Source organism: Lactuca sativa, chromosome 8, assembly GCF_002870075.4.
Source record: "Lactuca sativa cultivar Salinas chromosome 8, Lsat_Salinas_v11, whole genome shotgun sequence".
In the NCBI taxonomy this organism is placed as follows: Eukaryota; Viridiplantae; Streptophyta; class Magnoliopsida; order Asterales; family Asteraceae; genus Lactuca; species Lactuca sativa.
In genome coordinates this window covers 23,852,884-23,878,225 of record NC_056630.2, presented here as the reverse complement: position 1 = coordinate 23,878,225, position 25,342 = coordinate 23,852,884, and the positions used below count along the sequence as shown (strand labels likewise).

At 32.2% G+C, this 25,342-nt stretch overlaps 3 protein-coding genes across 3 annotated transcripts; all 3 read left to right on the top strand.

Annotated features, from left to right (window-relative positions):
• The first annotated feature begins 13,024 nt into the window (after positions 1-13,024).
• On the top strand, positions 13,025-14,961 carry LOC111888949 (uncharacterized). The gene is made up of 3 exons (XM_042897592.2): positions 13,025-13,722; positions 13,829-13,898; positions 14,634-14,961. Exons 1-3 carry the CDS (start codon positions 13,078-13,080, stop codon positions 14,702-14,704), a joined length of 786 nt encoding a protein of 261 aa, XP_042753526.1. The 5' UTR covers positions 13,025-13,077; the 3' UTR covers positions 14,705-14,961.
• An 858-nt stretch (positions 14,962-15,819) lies between these two features.
• Positions 15,820-17,779, top strand: LOC111888948 (uncharacterized). Its single transcript, XM_042897491.2, has 2 exons — positions 15,820-16,556; positions 17,449-17,779. Exons 1-2 carry the CDS (start codon positions 15,885-15,887, stop codon positions 17,524-17,526), a joined length of 750 nt encoding a protein of 249 aa, XP_042753425.1. The 5' UTR covers positions 15,820-15,884; the 3' UTR covers positions 17,527-17,779.
• A 5,479-nt stretch (positions 17,780-23,258) lies between these two features.
• LOC128127664 (uncharacterized) lies at positions 23,259-24,399 on the top strand. Its single transcript, XM_052766322.1, has 2 exons — positions 23,259-23,862; positions 23,936-24,399. Exons 1-2 carry the CDS (start codon positions 23,259-23,261, stop codon positions 24,397-24,399), a joined length of 1,068 nt encoding a protein of 355 aa, XP_052622282.1.
• Positions 24,400-25,342: the final 943 nt, after the last annotated feature.

Below are 25,342 nucleotides of genomic sequence, written 5' to 3'. Positions count from 1 at the left end.
GATAACCAACGATGCTAAGGTTATATACCCGGTGCTACAAAACACTATGCCATAACGACATAAACAGTCCCTCCCCTCAGAATTATTTTCGATTTTGCTCCCATAATTACAATCCTGGTCCCTCCTTCCTTCTTTTCTTTCAAAATAAGTTCATATTTTACACTTTTAACCCTGCCTTCCGAAATCTTTACAAACTGAATCCAAAACTTACATTTAAGCCCTAACCCCATAAATTTCTTTCATAATAGATCCCTGCATTACCAATAAACCCTTCAGCCTTCAAATCTTTTCAATTTAATCCCGAACTTACTCTTTTAATCTCCGAATTCTAAAATTCTTCACAAATTAGCCCGAGATTCACATTTACTAATTTATTTAAATAAACGGGGCGTTACAAGGTCTTACAGAGTTATAGCGTCGAGTGGCTAATATGTTGTATGTGGTATTTGAGGAACTCACTAAGTTTCGTGGTTACCGTGTTATGTGTTATGTGTTTCAGGATCGCGGGAAGGCACCGGCTTGATTGTACACACATCGGAGACAGAGCTAGATTTGAGTGGATCCTGGAGTTTTGATATATATATATATATATATATATATATATATATATATATATATATATATATATATATATATATATATATATACACATACAATTTTTTGGATATGAGATTTAATGATTTGAAATTATGACATTTTGTGATTTTATAATTGTGATAAATGTGTTTTTAAATTGAAAAATTTGGTTTGAAAATTTATGGTGTTACAATGGCAGTCACGGAACCAAGTTCAAGAACTGTTGGTAATAATTTTGTTATTTTGTGGTGTTACTGACTAAGCAAAGTTGTTTTGGGATTGTTTCCGTTATTATCGGAAGATATTGCTTATAATCAACATAGATTGCTTGATAATGAAGATTTAATGTTCTTGTATGGTGAGTTGGTAAACTACACTCTGCTTTATATTAATAAAATTTTATATGGGAATAGTCGTTCATTGGTTGATTTCCCCAATCTACCTAAGTTAAACCATAGTTTGTTAAATATAGGTTCGAATAAAGGTGGCAATGGGTCGATCTGGGTTGGGTTCCGGTTCAACCCATTTAATAATTGGGTTGAAAATTTCAACCCAACCCAACCTGTTTATTTAAATGTGTTGATATTTCCAACCCAACCCAACCTTTTAGATAAATGGGTTGTCGTTGGATTGACCTGTTTATGTAGTTTTCGACCCAACCTATTAAATAAATGGGTTAAACTTGGGTTAACCCATTTAAAATCAATTAAATAAATTATATAATTAAATATTATATCAATTAAATTATAAAACGTAAATAAAACTTCATAATTATGACAAAAGCACACAATCCAAATTCATAAATACAAATAAATTGTTCAAATAACATTAAAAATGTTTAGTTTCACAGTGATTTTGGAGACTGACTAGTATTATCGGCGCTAAAAAAGGATGGAAATTAGGATTGGATTTTATTAAACATAGATAATAATAATGCAGCATTATAATTTACAAATTAATACTTTGATTAATACATGATAATATTCAAATAATATTAAATTATATATATATATATATATATATATATATATATATATATATATATATATATATATATATATATATATGTTCAAATGTTTCTAGCAACTATTGTGTGCATGAATGCACCAATAGGAATTTAGGAATAATTAAATAATTAAAAATTATGATAAAGGTAATTATGTAGCTTTAGCATGATAATTAAAATAAAATCCCTTAATTCATGGAAATTACCATAAAAATCTATTTGGCCAATTTTTTAACCCTAGCCTCTCCTATATACATATTCTATTTCTGCTTCCACCCATTTTCTTATTGACGTTGTCGACGATGTGAATTGAGGGAAAAGGACTTCGATCCTCGTCTGATCGAGAAGGAGAAGATGAACAAAGGCAACAAGGCTGCTCGGGCAGCTCTACGCTTCTTCTTCCTCGGGAGGGATATGCGAGGGTGAGGGACCGGAAGGGGAGAAGCCTATCTCTTGTGAACCATCTTGAGTTTCTTTCTCGTTGTTGGCGGTGGGAAAACGAAGGGAGAAAAATATCAGCGACCGACAACGGTGGAGGAGGTGTTCAAGGTGGCCAATAGGTAAGTAGAATGGGGGCTGCTCCGGCAGCCTCCCTGTTGCTTCTGTTTACTTTTTTTACTGAAATCAATGGAGTTTTGGTGGGTTTTGGGTTTGATTTTTGACAGGAAATGAACAAGGAAAAACGAAATGCGATGAGACTGCTTCTTTTTTGACAGGAAAATGAAAGAATGAAAGAATGGTTTTTATGATCAAATGCAAATTTTTGTAGATCAATTTGGTGATGCGTTGGGTTTTTGTAAATATTTAATTTTTTCAGAAATTCGAGACACCATTCTTTGATGGCAGAGAACTTGTAGTTGGAAGTATTGGTGATTCAGTCTATTTTTATGATGTTTACGATTCAATCTTATTAACCATCAATGGTTAGAAGAATGGTATGCATCTTGTTTGATAGGCTTTCTTCCTGAGACCTTGTTTACCTTTTTTATAATATTTTTGTTTATTTCATTATACTGTAAGCTGCTATTAAGTACAAATTCTTTAAGAATACTCAAAACCATCTACAAGAATGGTTTATTCTGTAACAATATTATTGTTGTATTCTGATAGAATTGTAGTTAATTAGTTATATGTTTAATGTGTAGTTGTTACAAGTGTATAACTACAAAATATTTGGCAACGAATTTGTGATAGAAATGGCTTGAAGAATGGCTTGAAGACCTGATGGGATAGACTCCTTGTATAAAATCATTCTCATGCAATACAATTCTGACAGAATGCCAATCTCACAAAATATCAATCTCATAGAATGCTAGCATATTTTGAAGTGGCTTAGAGGTTAAACATACACAAGACGTCTAGAAACGAAACAAGAAAGTGAATGAGGATTCTTTCAAGAATGACAATATTTTTTTTTGCAAGAGATTTCAAAATGAATGTAGTTTATGTTCATAGTTGTATTCTTTAAGAATGAATGTAATTAATTATTCTAAACTATTAAACTTCGTCTTATATAAAAGTTGTATTCATTAAAAATTATTGGTTGTGATAATATGTGTTTACAGTATTATGTTCAAAGATTCCGACAGAATTACAGAATATCATTATAACAAAATAACATTCAGATAGAATAAAATCGTTTATGTTTACATATTACGTTTGAAATTGAATTAATTTGAAAAAAATCAGATTTTTTAAATCAAAATCATTAATTATCCCATAAATCTTAATTTTTCCTTTTTTAAATTTGTCTCAATTGACTAAAATGCCCTTATACTGAAATTTATGTGATTATATGGTACATGTTACTCTATTGTACTATCATAGACCCTCAGATCATGACATTTGATTCTAAAGTTAAATGGGTTGACGGGTTCATAATTTTTACCCAACCCAACCTATTTAATTAAATGGGTTAGACGGGTTGACCCATTTAAGTTAAATGGGTTGAAAATCTCAACCCAGGTCGCTAATTTTGGGTTGGGTTCGGTTTGGGTTGGCAGGTTGGATCGAGTTTTGCCAGCTCTAGGTTTGAATAGGTTAATTGCTGCAGAGCGGACATACAATGTCGAAGAAGAAATAATGATTTTCAATGAGTTATACAGTGGTTTAAATGTGCAACATAAAGAAGTTTATACTATTATAAATAATGGTTTAATTGAGAAGACAGGAGGCTTTTTTTCATATCTGGTTGTGGAGGGACATGCAAAACATATTTGTGGAGAACAATTATTGCTTCTATTCAATTGCATGGAAAGATTGTTTTATCAGTCGTGTCGTCTAGCATTGCTTCTTTGTCATTACCTGGTGGTCGTATAACGCACTCCAAGTTTAATATTCCTATTGATATTGATAAAGACTCAGCTTGTGGTATCGATATCGGTTCAGATGTTGTAGAGTTGATTAATATCATTGAGCTGATTATTTGGGACGAAGCTCCATTACAACATCGTTATTCTTTTGAAGTTGTTGATCATGTATTTCATGATATATGTCGTTATTATGTTCCTGGATCTGAAAACAAAGTGTTTGGAGGGAAAGTGGTAGCTCCTGGGGTGATTTTCGTCAAATTTCGCCTGTTATTCAACATGGAACGCGTTTTGATGTCGTTTCCTCTTGTATAAACAAATCAATAGGTCTATGGAATTCATGTTGTTTTTTTTGTTTTGACAACTAACATGTGTTTGTATAATCAAACCATTACTGGCGCCGAACTTATACAAATGCGTGAATTTTGTAAATGGCTTCTTGGTATGGGTGTCGGTCGGCTTCCTACGTGTACAGTTGAAGGTGATGACGATGCTACATGGATTACTATAGTTGATGATCTTCTTATTCCTATTGTTGATAATCCTATTGATGTTGTTACATCCCTTGTATTCCCTGATATTTTTAGTAGAGTTAACGACATCTCTTACATAAAGGAACGATGCATCCGCCCGAAAAATGATGATGTTGACATGATTAATTTACATGTGCTTTGTAATATGTCTGGTGACATGCATGAAATGTTAAGTGCTAATGAGATTTGTGAAGTACTGATAACTTTGCCAAATTGGAAATTATGTATCCTTTAGAATTTCTTAACACGTTGCGGTTTTCAGGAATTCCAAACCACAAGTTAAACTTAAAGGTTGGTGTACCGATCATTTTGTTACGTAACTTAAATTTGCAAAGAGGTTTGTGCAGCGGGACTATGATGGTTATCATACAAATTAGTCGGAGGGTTTTGGAGGCGGTGATTATTACCGGTACTCATATTGGAGAGAAAGTATTAATTGGTAGGATTGATATGACTGCAATGGATACAACATGGCCTTTTAGATTTAAAAGAAGACAATTTCCTGTCAAAGTTTGCTTCACTATGACAATTAACAAAAGTCAAGGGCAAACGTTTAATCATGTATGTGAATTCTTGGTGAAACCTGTTTTTTCACATGGTCAGCTTTACGTGACAACGTCTCGTGTAACCCCTCGTGTTGATCTTCACTTTTATATTGACAACAACGGGAAGTGTGGTAACAATATGACAAAGAATGTTGTTTACAAATAAGTTTTCTTTAATTTACCATTACATGGAATAAACAACGTTGAATGAGTGGATTGCAAATGCCATGTAGGTATCATCTTGTTCATCAATGCATAACTGCATGGAGAGGCTTATTTCTGAAGAGGTACAAATTTTATTTTTTCTTTTCAGAAAAATAATCATGTAATGATTTGTTCATTCTTTCATTTTTTTAATAAAAAATTATCATATATTATATTTGATTTATTAAAAAACTATAATTTTTGAAGGAAATATGTTATGCATTATTTACTACCTTCAAGAATTCGGTGGTAAATTAACAAGTACAATCGCTTTAATACTTTCAATAGGGCTAATAATGTAATTTACTTATTTTTTTATTTATTTATTAATTTTTTTTTATTGATTTAGGTTTTTTATACTTAACGTTTTACCCTAATTGATATCGTCTATCTCCATTGAGTATATCCGACTTATGTGTGATTAATTCCATCATTCCTATTTCTACGCTAATAACCTCCATTGATCGCCAACTCCACTTCTCTTCTCATGTTTCAAGTTATTCGATTATTGAGGGTCTTCAACCTCTTGTTAATCACTATTGGCATCTGGTGGTTACTTAAAATGCATATTCTCTTTCAGTCATCAGTAAACGTACTTCCCCCTCTTTTTTGATTTCATAGTATAAAGAATTTGTGCGTGCAAGGTTAGTCTTATATTATTCTTGCTGTTGAAGTATGTAATAATCGATCAATGTCCACACTCGTGTTGTTATATATCGAATTTCTGATTAATTTATTTATTAGTAATTTGGATTTATGTTGGATATGAATCGTTTAATTGCAATATGTTATGGATATGTACAAAGGAAGACATGAAGATCAGTTCCAATTATCTGTTCATAAGTGATTTGAGGCCTAACATTACTGATAAGTTGCAAGAACATGTGACGGTCACACGTATGTGGACAACATACAACCCTTCAACAGATCGTGTTTTATCTTTATATCTACTTCTTGGTGATGAAAATGTAAGTTTATCTCATGAACTATTCTTGACTTTACAGTCTACAAATTTGGTATGTTATGATATTACTTCCATTTAATAGGGATCTTCTATTCATGTAAGCATTGCAAGTTCATTCATGACCAAGTTTAATAATGTTATACAAGAGGGATGTGTTTATAGGATATATAAATTCCCAGTTTTACCTTGTCAATCATTATATCGGCTAGTACGTAAGGACATCTTTATTAAATTTCTTGTTGATACGTCAATTGTTGCTTCCCACTTGCCATCAACAATCTTTCAGTGTTATGTATTTGAGTTATTTCCGTTCAGTGTGCTTGGTTCGCGTGTTGGTGACGACAAATATCTTACAGGTTCATATTTTTTTATTACTTTTGTTATTAAATTGTAATATCTTTAGTAACTTTTATTATATTGTAGATGTTATCGGGAATCTTTGTGAGTGGGGTTCTCTTGAGGAAACAGCACGACCATCTAACTCAAGTAAAGTTGCATTACGAAAAATTGTTCTCTCTGATGAAAGGTACATTATCAAAATTTGTATATATTCAATAATTTACTATGTTACATCTTTGGTTGATGTTTATAACTAATTTTATGTGCTACAATGATATGAAAGTGAGTATAACGTTATGGGGGAAGTTGGCCAAGAAGTACACTGATGAACATATCAAAAGTTTCAAGGAGATGAAAATTGTACTCATTGTAACGTCTTGCAAAGTTGTATTATTCAGGGGTGTATTTTATTTATTATAAATAACATCTTAATTATGTTTATGTGTAGCATATATATATTAATTCTTTATATTTTTTACTATTGTAGGTGTTCCAAGTTTGAGAACTACAGTTGGATTTGAATTGTATTTAGTCTTCCAATAGACATTGTTGCTACATGCAAATCAAAGTAACTGTGTTATTATATTTATTATGTGTCAATATATTTTAAGACATGTATAGATTCACCTTACTTTTTTTTTATGTTGTCGGATTATAGTCAAACGATGCATGTCTTGCTTCAATCGGAGTAGCAAGTTGAACATGCATCTGTGGCAAACATAGCAAATATGTATAATGATATACAAAAAGGTGTCACTGAGGTAGTACCTTATTACTATGAAATATCAATGATTATACTAAATCTGTAATTAATTATATCCATATTACATTTATGAAGGGTACATAGTACACTGTTGTTGGAACCATCATTGAATAGATATTTTTAATGATTGGAAGTTCATCCAGTGTTCAAGATGCTTTAAGAAGATTACTTTCATTAATAATCGCTACTTTTGTGTCGACTGTCCAAAAATTATAATTAACCCGCGTCAAGTGTATGTTATATATATATATATATATATATATATATATATATATATATATATATATATATATATATATATATATATATATATATATATATATATATATATATATATATATATATATATATATATATATATATATATATATATATATATATATTGTTTTATAATACTTATATGATGTTTCTAATAACTTTTATATAGGTATAAGTTGGTAGTTCAAGTAGATGATAAGGATAATGAGATGAGATGTGTTTTCTTTAATGAATATGCTACTCAACTTACTGCTACTCAACTTACTGCTACTGTTGGTGAATTAGTTAATATGAATTTATTGGAGTTACTATTCTATACATATTTCTACTTTATATATATATATATATATATATATATATATATATATATATTGAAACACACACACAAATGCTTACATATAATTCTACTTTGTTATGTTTTTATAGGGTGGTAATGATCCTAATTGGGTACGTACTTTCCTGTTTGAAAGGTTATGTGGTCTAAGTATTCTTTTTTCAATTAAGATTGACCATTACAATTTGGCCCCACAATATGTGCTTCGTTTCACGGTTACTAAATACCATGGTGCAATTTGTAAAATGTCAAACCAAGAAAAGACGTCGTCTACAAATGAGGTCATTTTCTCAGTTGCAAACAAACGTTGTCGAATCATTGTTGTCTACATCATCTGCATCAACGGTAAAGTTTATTGGATCTTATATTATAAAATTTTAATTGTATTTTTTATATCTTATTTTACATTATGTATTTTTGTTGTTCTTGTATTCAGTTGTTTTTGCTAATCAATGAGTTTGTGTTTCTGATAAGTCCAATTCTCCGGTAAATAATCTGAAATTTAGAAATTATCCTACGGATCATGTTTTGTTTCATTAAATTATTTTTAATACATATTTTATTAAATTATCTTTATTTAATGTGTTCATTATTCAAATTTTTTTTCGTATTAGGATGACTTACGTAACGTAAAAAATGAGGCTTTTAGTGCTTCTATTTCGGAAGTAAATCATACGGAATACAATGATATAAGTTATAATAAATTGTTTAACTTTTTTAATTCCGGTACATTATGAAAATATTCAATTGCTACTTTGTTATTGTTGTCTTAATGTGCATACTTAGGATGACGCCAGTTTTTCTCTCATTCAAACAAATGTTGTTTAATCAGTATCACCTAAATCAGCAACATCAACATTAACTGTAATTTTTATTGTCTTTTTTACTATAAATTATAAATATAAATTATATTCGTTATATCTTATGTTTCTTTATTTATTTCCGTTGCACTAATATTAGGTCGTTTGTGATAATCATCAAGTTGATGTTTCTGACAAGTTCATTTCTAAGGTAAAGAATACTGAGTTTAGTAATTAATTCAGATCATGTTTTCTTTCCATTCAGTTTAAATTGGTGTATATTTAGTTCAATTACATCTTTTTTTCTCCAACTAGGATGGTTCTGGTAATATGAATGATGATGTTATTCTTGCACCTATGTATGAGGTTAGACATGGGAAATATAAATAATAATGTAAGTTGTAACATATGTTTTGACATATGGTTTTACTTATGTGATTTTCTTATAATTAGGTTGCTTATGATAGTAATGGAAATGATGGTGTTAAAAAAAGTGTATATGAGGAAAAAGATGTGGAAGATAGTGACAGATGTGACAATGTATGATTTAAATTTTTTATTTTTACTATTGTTGTATATTTTGTTAGTTTTGAAGTTTTCTTATTTTTCTCATTCATCTATTCAATTAGTTTGGTGATGATACTATTGAAGATGATATTTCTAAGACACTTATCTCCATATGTGGTTTAGAAGATGGTGGAGAAAGTGAAGTAAGTTACAACGTATTGTGTACAGTTTCTATTTTCCTTACGATATGGATCAAAATTTCAATGATTATTGTCACCTACTTTGATATATTCCTTTATTAGTTATGATTCTTATTGTCTTACTTTTTTTTTTTTTTTTTTTTACAATTAGGATGCTTGTGTTGTTATTGAAGTTGATTCTTCTGAAAAAACGTATATCGGATCCTCAGTAACACCAATGAAGCGTCGACTTCCACGATTGTGTGAGGAGTCTTCGGAAGATGATACCGTTAGTTGAATTCAATTTACTTTTTGTAACACCGAAATTTTCAAAACAAAATTTTCATTTAAAATCGCTTATCTCTTTAACACTTTTCATAAAAATCCCATTTTTGTTTAAATTACAATACATGACTATTTTGTTCATTCAATTAATAAACCAGGATCCTCAAAACAAATGCTTCCTCTGGTGTGTACAATCGAGCCGGTGCCGTCCCGTGATCCTGAGAAAACCTGAAACACATAACACAAACGCTGTAAGCACGGAGTTTTGTGAGTTCCCCCAAAATACCACTCTAATACATATTAGCCACTCGGGGCTATAATCTCTGTTGACCCTCTAGTCAGTGTGTCTCAGTGGGACCCTCTAGTCCCAACTCTCTGTGGGCCCTCTGGCCCTGACTCTATGGACCCAAAGGCCCTAACTCTGATAACTCTGAATCATGCATATCATATATCACAATAAATCTCAACACATAAATAGCATACAAATTCACTGGCACGTAATCCTCAAAATACCACATATAGCACATATTAGCCACTCGAGGCTATAACTCTGTGGGCCCTTGGGCCCTAACTCTGCGGACCCTCTGGTCCTAGCTCTGTGGACCTTCCGGTCCTAACTCTGATATACACACAACATAAATCACATAGAAATAATGCAGTGCCACACTTCACATAGATAACATATAATATCTCTAACACATAACTCTTTACCACTCTAGGTAAAGTATAGTGAGAAGACTCACCTCTGGTAACTCGGTAAATCTCTGACTCGGTAAACTCTGGTCTAGCCTCCGCCTAATCACATGAAATAAGTACCTTATTTAATATAACTTTCAAAGGCTAGACTATGTCCTTTTATGACACTCTCAGAAGGGTAAAAGACCATTTTACCCCTCTTATAACTCAAAAGGCCCCACTATAGACCATACCCTAAAAGTCAACCAAAAGTCAACTTTCCGGGTTACGCTGCGCATATAAGATGTGTCCGCTGAGCGTACCCGGCTGCCTCTCAGAATCGGGGAATACCACCCAGTACGCGGCGCGTACTGGGATTACGCCCGACGTACTCTCCCGCTTCAGCCCTTTAGCTCTTGAGGTCTTAAACAGTTAAGACCCACGTCCAACTTCTAGATCTGACCACTTCTAAGCCTCTTAATTCATAAAGTTGATGACTTTAAGCCTTTGCATGGCTGAACAAGTCACCAACTCCCATAATATCCCATTCTCTAACTCTAGAAGGCTTATTACTCAAGCATAACCTCATATCAACAACCAAGATGGAAACTTTATGGATCTAAACCACTAATACCCCTGAAAAGGGACAGATCTCGGACCATGGAGCACCTTACACTCATAAAGTCTCCACCTTTGGGGTTTTTAGCCCTAGAAATGACACATGCAACAACAACAAACCAAAAAGGAGAGGAAAGTTTTGAACTTTATACCTCTAAGTGTAGCCCCTTTCTATGTAGATCTCAGATCCAAACTTGCACTTCAAGCTTTAGCCTCCAAAAGCTCTTTTCCTTCTTCTTCACTAAGCCACCAATGCACAATTAGCTCCAACAACACCCACACACACTAAGAATGATGGGAGGCTCTCTCTTAGGGTTTCACTCACTGATATGGAGGCTGAGAAATGAGCCTTAGCACCCTTTAAATAGTGCACAAGCCAGATTAGGATTTTGCACCTGGCCCGGGTACGCCCGACGTAACTTTGGGTACGCCCAACGTACCTTGGCGACTCCGCGTCCAAATTAAGTGCATGAGTACGCCCAGCATACTCATTTGCCATATTTTCCAATAAAGGGCTAAACTTGACCACAAGAGAAAAGAAGGGGAGGTTGAATAGCTGCACCTGAACCTTGGGATGTTACACTTTTGAAGTGTTTTTTTGACATTGTCTCCTAGATTGTATTTGTTTTCCAATTTTCAATTTTTCAGTTTTCATATCATCGTAGTCCTCAGTTTTTTTATAAGTTAATTGAAATTATTAAGTAGATTAAGCTTTTTATAATAGTTTTTAGACATATCTATGACTGAAGTATTTTAAATGTATGGAATGACATGGTACATTCATGGTTTTTTTTTGTGTTTATGGCGAAACACATTATTGTTGGGTACCATACACCAAATGATCTTACTAGGTTTGTCCAAAAGATCTTACTAGGTTTGTCCTTGCGGGTGGTTTTATCTGAACTGATAATTTTAAACTATTGGCTTTCAGATCTACGTTGAATAATATTTTAGTTATTTAGTCTTAAATTCACTATGTTGTTTATTTTATCATATGTATGGAACACACACACACACACACATATATATATATATATATATATATATATATATATATATATATATATATATATATATATATTATATCAAGATATAGAAAGATAATTGGATACATTTGTCATGTACATAACTAATATAGAAAGGAATGAAAGTAATATGCAATAAGAATAAGATAAATCAATATACTATTTATCCATTTGTCAACCTGTCCACCGGATGAGTATAACGTTAGTTTGATATGGTAGGAGAATGAGTACAAAGAAAATATAAGGGGATATTTAATTTCTCATTAATTAAATACTAGTTGTGAGACTCAAGCATTATATTGATTAATTAAAAAAATAAAAAGAAAACTCAAAATATTTGAAAACTTTGAATTTATAATAAAATAAGAAAAATAATGATTTATTATGATTAAAATGTTTTTTATCTTTTAAATTTAAACAAATAATTTAAATAAATAAACAAAATAAACTAAGTTTTCAAATTAAAATATAAGTCCACTTAATAAAAATGATATTCATTTATTATTTGACATCTTTATTTTGAGTAAATTACACGAATGGTTTCTATGGTTTGGGATAATTTAAGCGTTTGGTCTAATTTATTTTTTTAACTTGGAAGGTCCTCATTATTTGTTTTTGTTATACGTTTGGTCCATACTGTTTGTTTTTGTTACGCGTTTGGTCCCTGTTTTACTTAAAAATATTATTATTTAAATAGAAAAAAATGATGGGGTAAGTAAGGTAAGGTGAGAGGTTTGAGTTGGGGTGTGTTTATTTATATAAATTAAAAAAACAATGGTAAAATAGTCTTTTTAGGTAAGATAGAGACAAAACACGTAACAAAAACAAACAGTAGGGACTTTACAAGTTAAAAAAATAAGTTAGGGACCAAACATACAAATTACCCTAAACTGTATGGGTCATTCGTGTAATTTACTCCTTTAATTTTGATTAATATATATATATATATATATATATATATATATATATATATATATATATATATATATATATATATATATATATATATAACAGATTTGTGAAATCCTAGTATTTAGGTAAGTTATCATATATCCAAAAAAACAAACCCTACTTTCCAAGAATTTAAGCTGCAAACCCACCCACTCCTATAAATTATCATCCATACATCGATCATCAAGCTACCACAAATTCCATCAATGGCTTCCGAAAACATGACTCTTAAACTTTTAGTCAACAAGGCAACCCAGAAGGTCTTATATGCAGAAGCCACCAAAGAGTTTGTGGACTTCCTTTTTCACTTGTTCTCTTTGCCTGTCGGCACCTTGATCCAGCTTGTGGGCTCCAAACAAATGGCCGGTTGCTTAGGTAAACTAAAAGAAAGCCTCGAAAGCTTTAATCAAATCTACCTTCAACCTGGCGTCAATAAAAATAATATCTTCAATTCCAGTACAACGTTAAATGGGAACATGTTTCTATTGGATGATGTTTCTGCTAAAGATAAACCGGCTACATCAACAACAAAACTCTACACATGTAGTGTGCTGTATAGACCCAGTAAGAATAACAACTGTAGTGGTTATTGTACTGAGAATCCGTCTACTTTGTGTCCTAGTTGTGTGCGTGTAATGAGTTATCCTTTGACCCGCATTGGGACACCCGTGGTGGAACCCGACGTGAAAGTGAAGGGAGGTTTTGTGAAAGAGGTTGTGACTTATATGGTGATGGATGATTTGGTGGTTAAGCCTTTGTCCACTTTTTCAAGCATTGCTTTCATCAATAGTTGTGGAGTGAATGATATGACTCAGCTTGAGGAGAGAACATTGCATATAGGAGAAGAAGAGGTATATATATAATACTTTCTTTTATGAAATACAAATTATGTGTGTGAATTAGTGTGATTTTTTTTTTGATTGATTTTTGATGACATTTATTGTTTGACTTTGATAGGCATTGAAGCTCTTGAAGGCATCTTTATCAACCAATTCGGTGTTAACCAGTCTGTTACAGAAGATAAAAGGTGTTTATATCTCAATTTACTATACTTTTTATGCCCTAATTTATATTTTTGAATTTTGATGATTTGGTTTCGTTTATGACCTTCGTATATAAGGTTTTAGAATTATATATAATGCATGTTCAATTATATTTTCTGGTTTAATTTCGTAGTGAGTATTTGATTTTGTCTTAGCATGCAATAGAAAAAAAAGAAAAAGTATTTGTTTGAAAAATATAATTTCGCAAATATAAGTGATCCGGTTTTTGATTGTGTGTAACATGTAAAAGAAAATCTACTGTTAAAAAAAGTAAAATCAAAGTAAAAGATTAAAGTTCCATACAATTAAGTTATATATGTAGTGAAATATTGCATTAATTTGGATGTGAACAAAAGTTTGGTTCGGAGTTCTCTTACTTTTGTGCTATTGATCACTTGTATAAATGATGAACTACCTCCACAAAACAAATCAACTTGTATGGAAACTCTAATCTTTTACTTTGATTTTGCTTTCAGTTTTCAAATTTGATCAAAGAATAAAGTTAAACATTAAAAAAAATGGAATTATCAGAAACAGCGTCATACCCATCATCACCACCGGATAAGATAAGATCAAAACAACTAAATGGCATTGGAATTCGGCATGTAGTGTTTTTGAATTGTTAAGTATTTATAAAGTTAGTTTTACGATTTCTTAGAATGTTTTCTTTTTTATTTTGGTTTTGCATGTGGCCGAAATGGCATTGGACGAATTGGCAGTGGAAGGAGGCGGATCAAGAAAGCGGAGCAGGGAAGTAGGCGGAGGCGGAGCGGTGGAGCAGGCGATTTGAGATAACTCGAATTTTTTGGGAAGAAAGGGGTTTTGGAATTTTAAAATTGAAATAACTAATTATATTCTTATTTCACGTACGGGTCCTTCTTATAATGAATTATTTTATTTATTAGATAAGGACTGATTTCATTGCAAACTAATCATCTTATCCTTAAGTCACGTACTTTTTTTAATTACCTTTTTATGTTGGTTTATTTGATAAAAGCTTTATGGTGTTTGCATTGTGGATTAGTACATCAAGTGTTATAATCTATATCCCCGACTTCTAAATTTTTATTTCACATATTATTTGGTTATGTGCACAATTTAAAAATTGGTTTTTTAATTCAACTTGTATGATGACCGGTTTTTATAAAAAAAATTTCTATTTGTTCTACATACACATAAATAAATTAAGTATTTTATATATCAATAAATTTAAACATTCAACATACACAAAAATACAAATCGTAGATCAAACAAAATACATTAAAAAAACATATAACCATAAATTTACATCAATCCATTTAAATCAATATAATAAACTATAATACCAATAAAAAATATAGTTTTTAAATGAATACAAACGCATCAAAAAACATAATAACATTTACTATGTATTTTTATTCAAAGAAATCTAGATATATGAGAAAAATTCACTAAAGTTTGTTATGCAAAATAATTAATTAAAATCACTAAAGATTGTTATGCAAAATAATTAATTTTCATTTGTTTTCATTCAATTAAACTGGTTCAAACTCAGGTTCAAAAATAGACATAAACCGATACCAATTGAACCATTCATTTTTTCAGTTTCTGGTTCAACCGGTCGGTTCAAACCGATTTTTAAAATATTGTGTGTGCATCGTATGTTTATGCTTTGTGTTTTCGAATTTATTATGTGCGCTTAAATTAAGATTAACACATTCAAAATCTGATCAACTCCTTTATAGTGCATGATATAAAATAATATAGAATAGTTCGATTAATTAGTAAATTTTTATATGGTACTCCGTATTATATATAATTAGATATTTTACATCTTTTAGTTTCAGTTAATATAAGATAATATAGATATGTGAAATCCTGATATTGAGGTAGGTTAGTATCATGCTTATCCACAAACCAAACCCTACTTTTCAAGTATCTAATAAATATACATACATCGATCATCAAGCTACCATATATAAACTCTATCAATGGCTTCCGAAGACATGATCACGCTTAAGCTTTTAGTCCACAAGGGAACCCAAAAGGTCTTATATGCAGAAGCCCCTAAAGAGTTTGTGGATTTCCTTCTGCACTTGTTCTCTTTGCCTCTCGGCACAATCAACCAACTCCTGGGCTCCAAACATATGGTCGGTGGGTTAGGTAAACTAAAAGAAAGCGTCGAAAGCCTTAATCCGATTTACTTTCAACCTGGCATCAATAAAGATAATATCTTTAGTTCCAAAACAGCGTTCAATGGGAACATGTTTCTGCTGTTGGATGATGTTTCTGCTAATGAGAGATTACCGGTTACATCAACAAAAAAAGTCTACACGTGTAGTTATTTTGGCATAAGTAGGAACGGTTATCAACATCAATATTGTCTTAGTACGACTGAGAATCCGGCTACTTTGTGTCCTACTTGCAGCCGTTCCATGAATGTCCCTTTGAACCTCATTGGAACACCGGTGGTAAATTTAAAGGAAGCTGATCAGGAGAAACCGAAGGCAGGTTTTGTGAAAGAAGTGGTGACTTATATGGTGATGGATGATTTGGTGGTGAAGCCTATGTCCACTATTTCAAGCATAACTCTCATCAATAGTTTTGCAGTCAAGGATCTGAGTCAGCTTGAGGAGAAAACATTACCTTTCGGAAAAGATGAGGTAATTAGTATATTTAATGATATACTTTCTTTAATGAAATACATGTACATACGATACGATGATTCTTTTACTTATTTATTTGTTTATTTTTCCTAAAAATCGACAAGGACCATTAACTCCCCCAAGATCTACCCTCAACCCTCAATGAATACCATTTCTCCATTAATTTCTCTTTCTTTTACACTATAACTAGTGACGAAAGGCTTTTTTGGCCTAATCGCTCAAAGTCACCCTCAACGCCATTTCCAAATGAATTTGGGTTTTCTAGCTAATTCATTTTCATGGCATAAGGTAAGAGAACCATGGGATGTCGATTAGATTTACATTACATAACGGAAGAAGAAGGTCCAAGAAGAAGGTAATTTTGATGTGGAAATTCATAGGTTTGAAATTCATGCTTTTGACTAGAGCTTTCCTGGAATGGTGACGAGAGGTTGATGTTGGAGAAGCGGGTGTGATGGACTTGGTTGCATGCTCACCGGCAAATTTCAAATAGAGAGGTGGGAATAGCCTCGAGTACAAAACTCTTGATAATATAAAGTGGAAACCCAAAGAACGGAAAACCCAACTATGGTCGACACTTATTAGATTTAAGACATCCTAATGGCTTTAATTTATAGCCTAATAATAGAACTCAAAAAACTCATAATAACATGAAAACTTCTTAATTAATTAATGGTGTTTATCAAGATAACACCTTAATAATGAAGAAAATTCAGTTTGCCCAGCAGCAAATGCTAACACTTTTCAAAAAAAGACTGTGTTAGGTTCATCAAAATCATATAATGCAAAATAGGGCTTTAAAGCAATATCAAACATGTTTTAGTACTGTCAACTTTGTTGTCTATATATATCTCTCTTGATAGGCATTTATTTGTTTAAATATTGACAGGCATTGACGCTCTTGAGGGCATCTTTATCAACCAATGAAGTGCTAACCACTCTATATCAGAAAACAAACGATGCTTAGATCATTGTTCTTGCTATCTTTTTGAGGGCTTTGACTTTAATTTTATATGACTGTTTTCATGATTTGATGTTGTCTATGATCTTCTTATTTAAGGTTTGAACGGTTAGATATTCTGCTTTAATTTCCTAATGAGGAGTGTTACTATATTTTTTGTTTATGAATTATGACTTTATTTGATTTTGTCCTATCTTATAATGTGTAAATTTAATAAGTATGCAACAGAAAAGGAAAAATGTACATTCTTATATGTATATATTAGGTGTGACATCCATGTATTACATGAGTTTAATTAAAAAATAAATATAAAATTTTAATAATTTGAAAAGTTTGAATTTATAAGAAAAAATGAGAAAAATTTGAATTATTAAAATTAGTGAGACTTTAATGTATTGAATACATTACATATATAAACCTTTTCTAATAAATACCTTACATATTAAATATGGAATTTTAATTTAATAAAATGAAAAATAAAATAAAATGACAAGTGGAAAATAGAAAATTTAAAAATTCTAGAAAATGCCATGTGTCCAAATAAATGAGAAGATGACATGTGGCAAAAAAACATTCATTTATTATAGTAGACTAGGCGAATGCCCGCGCGTTGCGTGAGATATAAAAAAAATATTTTATATTAAAAATAACTAAAACATTGTTATTAACAATTAAATAAAAATTTCATAAAAATATAAAAAATGATTTTTAGTATAGTTATTATGTTGAACTATATTATAAGAGATAATGTTGGAACTTGAAGATGTTTTTTATATACAAAGTTATATGATTAAAATATAAAAAAATTAGTTTTTAAAAATAAATAAATCGTTATTGTTATCTATTAAATAATAATTTCATATTAAATTAAAACGTTTATATTAAATATTATCATTATGTAGAAAATACGATAATAGAAACATCTTTTTATCTATCTTAAATTTTATCATTCTATACAACATATAATAATAGAGACAACTTTTTATCTTAAATAGTAAAAAAAATGTTTTGTATCATAAATATTACCATAATTATGTAGAACATATGATAATAGTGACGTCTTTTATAAGGTTAAAACTTTAAATTGTATTACATACATGGTTGTAAAACTTGGCTAACACAACCAAATACTCGGCATGTTACTTAAACTCAGCCTCCAATGGAAGCGAGTTTGCCTAACTCAGCCAGCCTCCAATGGAAGCGAGTTTGCCTAACTCAGCCAGAAGACACTCGGATCCTTATTAAACTTGAACCAAATCTAAAAGATATGGTCCAAAATCATTTTCGAAATTCCGAAATTTAATTAGTCACTTGTCGACAAAGACAATCTCACCAAAGAATACACTCAACGTCCTACAAAGTTAGATGCAAGGAAGATCTCATGGCTTAGTCCCTTTAAAATATTTCATAACCTTTCCTATTTATAGAGGAGAATACATTCTCTTGTTTACTCTCACGATCAATGAAGGATGAAGACATTTTAATTAAACTCATTTCTTTATTTGCCAATAATTTCATTTTGTTAAATAAAATATTAAATAATAAATATAAAACGTTATCTAGAAAATTTATTGTTCAATAGTTCAATTTTTCAGTAATCTCGTAAGTTGCTATAAAAAATGAAGTTTTTATTGAATAACTTTTTGTTAAATCCTAAAATCATAAATTCAGTTAGGTACTTAATATAGAAAGTTTGTTTATGTAACAATCGTAAAAATTAGGTCGAGGTCCACCGTATAACGACCATAACTAATTGTGATGGAGGACTTAATGTACGATGTTCTTATAAAAATAAGTATATATTTATAATAATAAGAATCGTTTAATATATATTATTATTGGAATGCGACTTATTATTGGAATACGACTAGTTATATGCTAATAAAATCAATAAGATACATACAATTATGTTTATGTAGTGAAAGAGTTATATTTATAAAAATATCTAAGTCCTTACAAATGTTATATGTAATAATAAGGGGACTTGATTATTATATGACAAAAATATAACAAAATAAATAGGTATGAGATGTATGTATGTGTGTATATGGTTAGATGTCTCGAAAGTTATCCATAAAACCCCAAGAATCCATTTATGACACTACACCAATTTAAGAACTAGTACATACAATTAACTCTTAATATAACAAGAATTAGCATTGAAGGCCAAGTCAACTCCTAAGAGTCTACCTCTTCCTATTCACGTAATTAAGGCATTCCAACCAAAAATGCCTCAAATTCTCATTATGAAGGAAGTACCACTCATTAAAAGAGGTTGCTTTAAAGTCTCACTTTGAAGTACAATGTAAATGAGAGACTTTAACACACAAACACATTCACCTCACGTTTCCTTTCTTCTTTCTTTTCTCCCTCACATATTTCTCCACTCATGGAAGTTACTAGTACACATGCATGATGAATGTATGACAAAACTTCTAACTTTCCTCCATGAGTCAAATCCATCTTGAAGCATAAATACCCAGCTATGTTATAATTCTTTTCCTTTACACATTTCAGCCCCAAACTCACCAAAACACCTTAGCCTACCTGTTCTTTCTTTTCTGCATCGTGATCCCCAAGAACACCTCTATTCGGAGGTGTTGTGCACCTGTTTTTCCAGAAAGAAAATAGAACAACAAAGCTGTCAATTTTTCCATGTCTTTGCTGACAATATAAGCTCCAAACACTCAGAGGGTGTTTGTTTTTTCTCTGCAGGTCTACGTGACCTCTTCTGTCTGCGAGGCGCAGACCACGCGCAGACATAATGGTTTGCAGTCTGTTTGTTTTTCTTAAGTGCGCAGACATAAAAACGTCTGCGCGAGGTCTTCACCACACAGATATGGGATAGCATCTTCTAAAGTCTGCAAGCCCTTTAACCTAAAAAAAACGCGTCTTTTTTTTTTTTTGTTTGCTTCTGCCTCCAGTCCTCGTCCAACCCTCCCAGAAAAACCCTCGATCGATCGATCGTACTCCACCTTGCATCGACCGCCACCGTCGCAACCCTCCTCTCCGATCAAAACCATCGATCGCCGCCTTCCTCTCTGATCCGGCGTCCTCCGATTTTCCGACCATCACAGTCGATTGCAGCAGCCAGCGAACAACAAGGTCACAACGACAACTTCAACTAGCGACCAAGCGACGACTCCTCCCCTGCTCGCCGCCGTTAACCAGCGCCTCCCCTGTGAAGCCACCGGCCGGAGACCGTCGCCCCCACAGCTACACCGGAGACTTCGACCTCACAGCTACAGGTTCGTTTTTTTTTCCTGCTGTCAGTCTTCCTTCTTCTCCCGACTTTCTGTTATTCCCTTCTTATCCGTTGCATTGAAGCTATAGTTCAGAATTTATGTTAATTGATGCATAACTCATAAAAGAGCTGTAAAATAAAAACATTTGTAATGAAAGTAATTTATCTTTGAATGTGAAATTGGATTTGATTTTGAATGAAATACCGAGATGTTAAACTTGTAACATCTCCAGCTTGGTCTGTTTGATCGAAAAAGTCCAATTGTGTATGTGTTTGTGCTTCAATTAGCAATTGAACCTAGATGTTAAACCTGTAACAGTAGCACCCAAATTTTCTGTTTAATTCTGTTATTGTCAAGCCTGGGCATGCCTCCTGTTGTTTTGAATGATGTTCTTATGATGCTTATATGATACCTTGAATGTAATTTAGGTTATGTACACCAACAATGTTAAATTTCCACTCACCCATATTATCAACAATGCTTATAATTAGAATTGATTGTATTACTTAAATATGCAGTAATTCAAAGTTGTATATATATATATATATATATATATATATATATATATATATATATATATATATGATTATTGATTGTGTATATTTATATGATAGTGTATATGTATATGATTGTTGATTTTGTATGTATATGATAGAAAGCATCAAAAAGAGACATAAGTTTTGTTTATTTGATAGAAGTAAAGTTTTTGTCGTTAAAGTGAAGTTTATTTGATTTATAAAGTTTAGAAAACTTTGAATTAAAACACTCTAATTGAGGTTATTTATAATTGAATAAAAAGTTTCACATTATTGTGATTGAAAATAAAACAAAATTACAAATTTGTCGTGAAAATAAAAACTTTTTCTTGAAATAATGATGTTACTTGTTCACTGTTTATTGTTATTTGGTTATTAGAGATCGGAGAAAAACAACAATGGACCAATGAGCACTTAAAATGCTTATTGGATACTTGTATTGAAGAAGTAGAGAGTGTTGGTAGAAAAGGATTGAGTTTGCAGAAAGATTCATGGATAAGGCTTGGAAGAGTTCTTAAGGAGAAATTTGGGGTTGAGTTGACTCAAAAACAAATGAAAAACGCATATGACAATCTGAAAGCCAAATACACTGGATGAGTATATTTAAAAAACAAAACCGGTAATATATACAATTCTCAAACAAACACTTTTAATTTAACAGCCGAGGAGTGGGATGATTTTAAGAAGGTACATATACATTAATATACAATAATATATATATATATATATATATATATATATATATATATATATATATATATATATATATATATAACATTTACGTTTGAAGTTGCCAAATATTCTTATACTATTTCTTGTTACATTTGGGTTTAGGGGCATCCGAAAGCTGCTTCTTTGAGAACAATTCCACTGCCTTTTCCAGATCTTTGTGCACGTCTTTTTGTTGGAAATAGTGCTACTGGTAATTTTAGGAGTTACTCAACCCAATCATCATCAGTAGCTGGCGCATCCTCCTGTCGTGTTCCACCACTTCAGATCACCGCCACCCCTTTTGATGCAATGGATGATGATGGTGTTGACACTTCTCATCATGAGCCACCACCTTTTACTGCTTCACCTTCTGCAGCTTCACCTTCTGCTGGTTCACCTTCTGCTGCTTCACCTTCTGCTGGTTCACCATATACTGCTACACCATCCAGTAACCCCAACAAAAGGGCTAAACCCTCAACTCCTGTAGCTCCTAGTGCCTCACCGTCTGCTTCTTCACCTGATGGAACTTCTGTTACTGCTGACGATTTAGCATTTGAAATGAAGAAAGCTCTACAAAGTTTGACTAAAGGGTATACAATTCCTCAGTGTTTAGAGAAGTTAGAGGTCCTTCAGTTAGGCCCTACAGATCCTTTACGCTTTGTCGCATATCATATTTTTGGAGGAACCATGAACATGAAAGAGATGTGGACTGCATTTGCCCGATGTTCCCGAGATATTACGAGGGTGGCTTGAGATGACGGGTACCAGTTTAGGAGTTTCGAAGGATGGGAAGATTGTTCGATGATTTTCTAGTGTTGAAAGTATTTGTTATGTCTCTTTGCCCTTGTTGGAACTACTTTGTTAAATGTTTTTGCCTTTGTTGGAACTATTTTGTTAGGACTTTTTTCCCTTGTTGGAACTACTTTGTTAAATGTTTTTGCCTTTGTTGGAACTATTTTGTTAGGTCTTTTTGCCCTTGTTGGTACTTGAAATATGATTAATGGAATGTTTATTTGATACTTGAAATATGGTTTATGTAATGTTATTTTGGCTTGAAATATGATAAATGGAATGTTTATTTGATACTTGAAATATGGTTTATGTAATGTTTTTTAAAGTTCTACTTTGTTGATTTTAGGTTCATATGGATCACGATCAAAAGTTACTTCTCGTAATTCTAATGTACCTATACATCCGTTATTTTTGGAAGAGGGGTGTGAAACGATTGCGGGATAATGATTCGGAAATGACGGGACACGAATACACATTGGAGTTATTACACCGTAATCGTTTACAATGTGTTGAAGTATTACGCATGTCCCGTGAATCTTTTGTACGACTATGTGCTCATTTTAGAGCAAATTACTCATTAAAGGACAGCAAACATGTATCAGTTGAGGAAAAGATGGCTATGTTTTTGATGATGATCGGACATAATCAACGTTACGTGATTATCAAGCGGAAATTTCAACACTCGAAGCAAACAATTCATAAATTTTTTTATGAAGTGTTGGAAAAAATGATGCTTTTCGCACAAGATGTTATAGTACCAACATCTTTTAATCCGAATCCAAACATTCCAGGACATAATAGGAGGCTACGAAGGGTTTTCAAAGGAGCAGTTGGTGCACTTGATGACACTTTGATACATGCTGTTGTCCCTGCTAAGAAACAAGACTTATATAGAAGTAGGGGAAAGGGAGATTGCTACCAAAACGTATTGGCAAAATGTGACTTCAATATTATTTTTACATTTGTTGTGACCGGGTGGGAAGGGGTAGCGCATGACTCTAGAATATTATCAGAAGCAGTAGCCGATCCACAAGCATCATTCCCGTTTCCACCACCAGGTAATTTTTTGTTTTTTTTTTTAATATTTTAATTTTAATTTGAAAATTGATTAGTGTTTTGCATTTTTTTCAGACAAATATTATCTTTGTGATGCCGCGTATGCACACACTCGAGGATTTATGGCCCCTTATCGTAATGTGAGGTATTGGTTTGGAGATTTTCGTCAAAGACGTGCATTGACCAATAAAGAAAAATTTAACCATGGACATGCAAAACTTCGGAATGTCATTGAGCGTGCTTTTGGTGTTTTGAAAGCACGTTTCCCTATATTGAAGAGGATGGCACCATTCCCGTTTGTGACACAAAGAAACATTGCCATGGCATGCTTCGCGCTTCATAATTATATAAGGAAAGAAGGATTGAGTGATGAGTATTTCGCACGATACGATGAACCCAATGTCCCGTTTCGAAATAACAATGTGGCCATTGATGATGATGAAGACGGGATTCCAACACATGGTACTGCAGCAGACGGTGAATATATGACTCAGTTACGTGATGAAATTGCTGATCAGTTGATGCACAATATAGATTGAATTGTTTTAAATGAAATTGTTATTGTAAAACATTTTTTTTATTGTATGACTAATTTAGTTGCATGAATTTTATTTTCAATGTTATAAGACTATTATTATTAAAATTTTGGTGTTGAAAAATCATTTTAAGTTTGTAAAATAATTTTATTTAAAATTCAGTTTATTTCAGCAGCCTGCAGACGTTAAAAAACAAACAGTCTTCTTATTGCAGACTGTAGACGTTTGGTCCACCTCTTCTGCTGCAGAGGCTTGCAGATGTGGTCCACAGACTGCAGACATTTTGGCTTCAGAAAAACAAACAACACCTCACTGTTTTCGCCCCTACCTGCTGCTCTCTCCTTTGTACGAAACAGCTTCAAAAACAGAAAAAATTAGGAGGCAAAGAGGTTGCCGAAACAGCCCCTGCCACCTTTTCGCTGTCGAGAACCACCAAAACGGTGGAAACACTTCATGTTTTCTTACCTTTTCGACCCAGTAACAGTCCCATAATCATCATTTCAGCAGGATGGAATAGTTTCGGGCCTTCTTCCAAGAGTTGGTGAAGAGTTACGACAAGAGATTTCCGAGAAGTCAAACCAAACCGAACCGAAAATCACGCTCCAAATGTGAGTCTTTATGGCCCCGTTTTTACATTTTTACTTATTTGGGGGGAGACACATACTTGAGTATTTTGATATAATAAAATGGCAAAAAGTTTATATGTTACATGCATGCACAGTTAGTACTAGATGCAAAAATTGTTAGAGTCAATGTTTATTATAGATACTATTTTTACAAATGACGTTTGTTAAAAAGGTGGTGGTTAGTAATGGTTATACACAAAAATTTTATAAAATGTTAGACATATTTACAAGCACTTGTGTAAACAAAAAGTTAGATAAAAATAATCTAGTGTTATATTATTTGTCGGGACAAATAAAAGTATCGTTAACAACTTATGTCA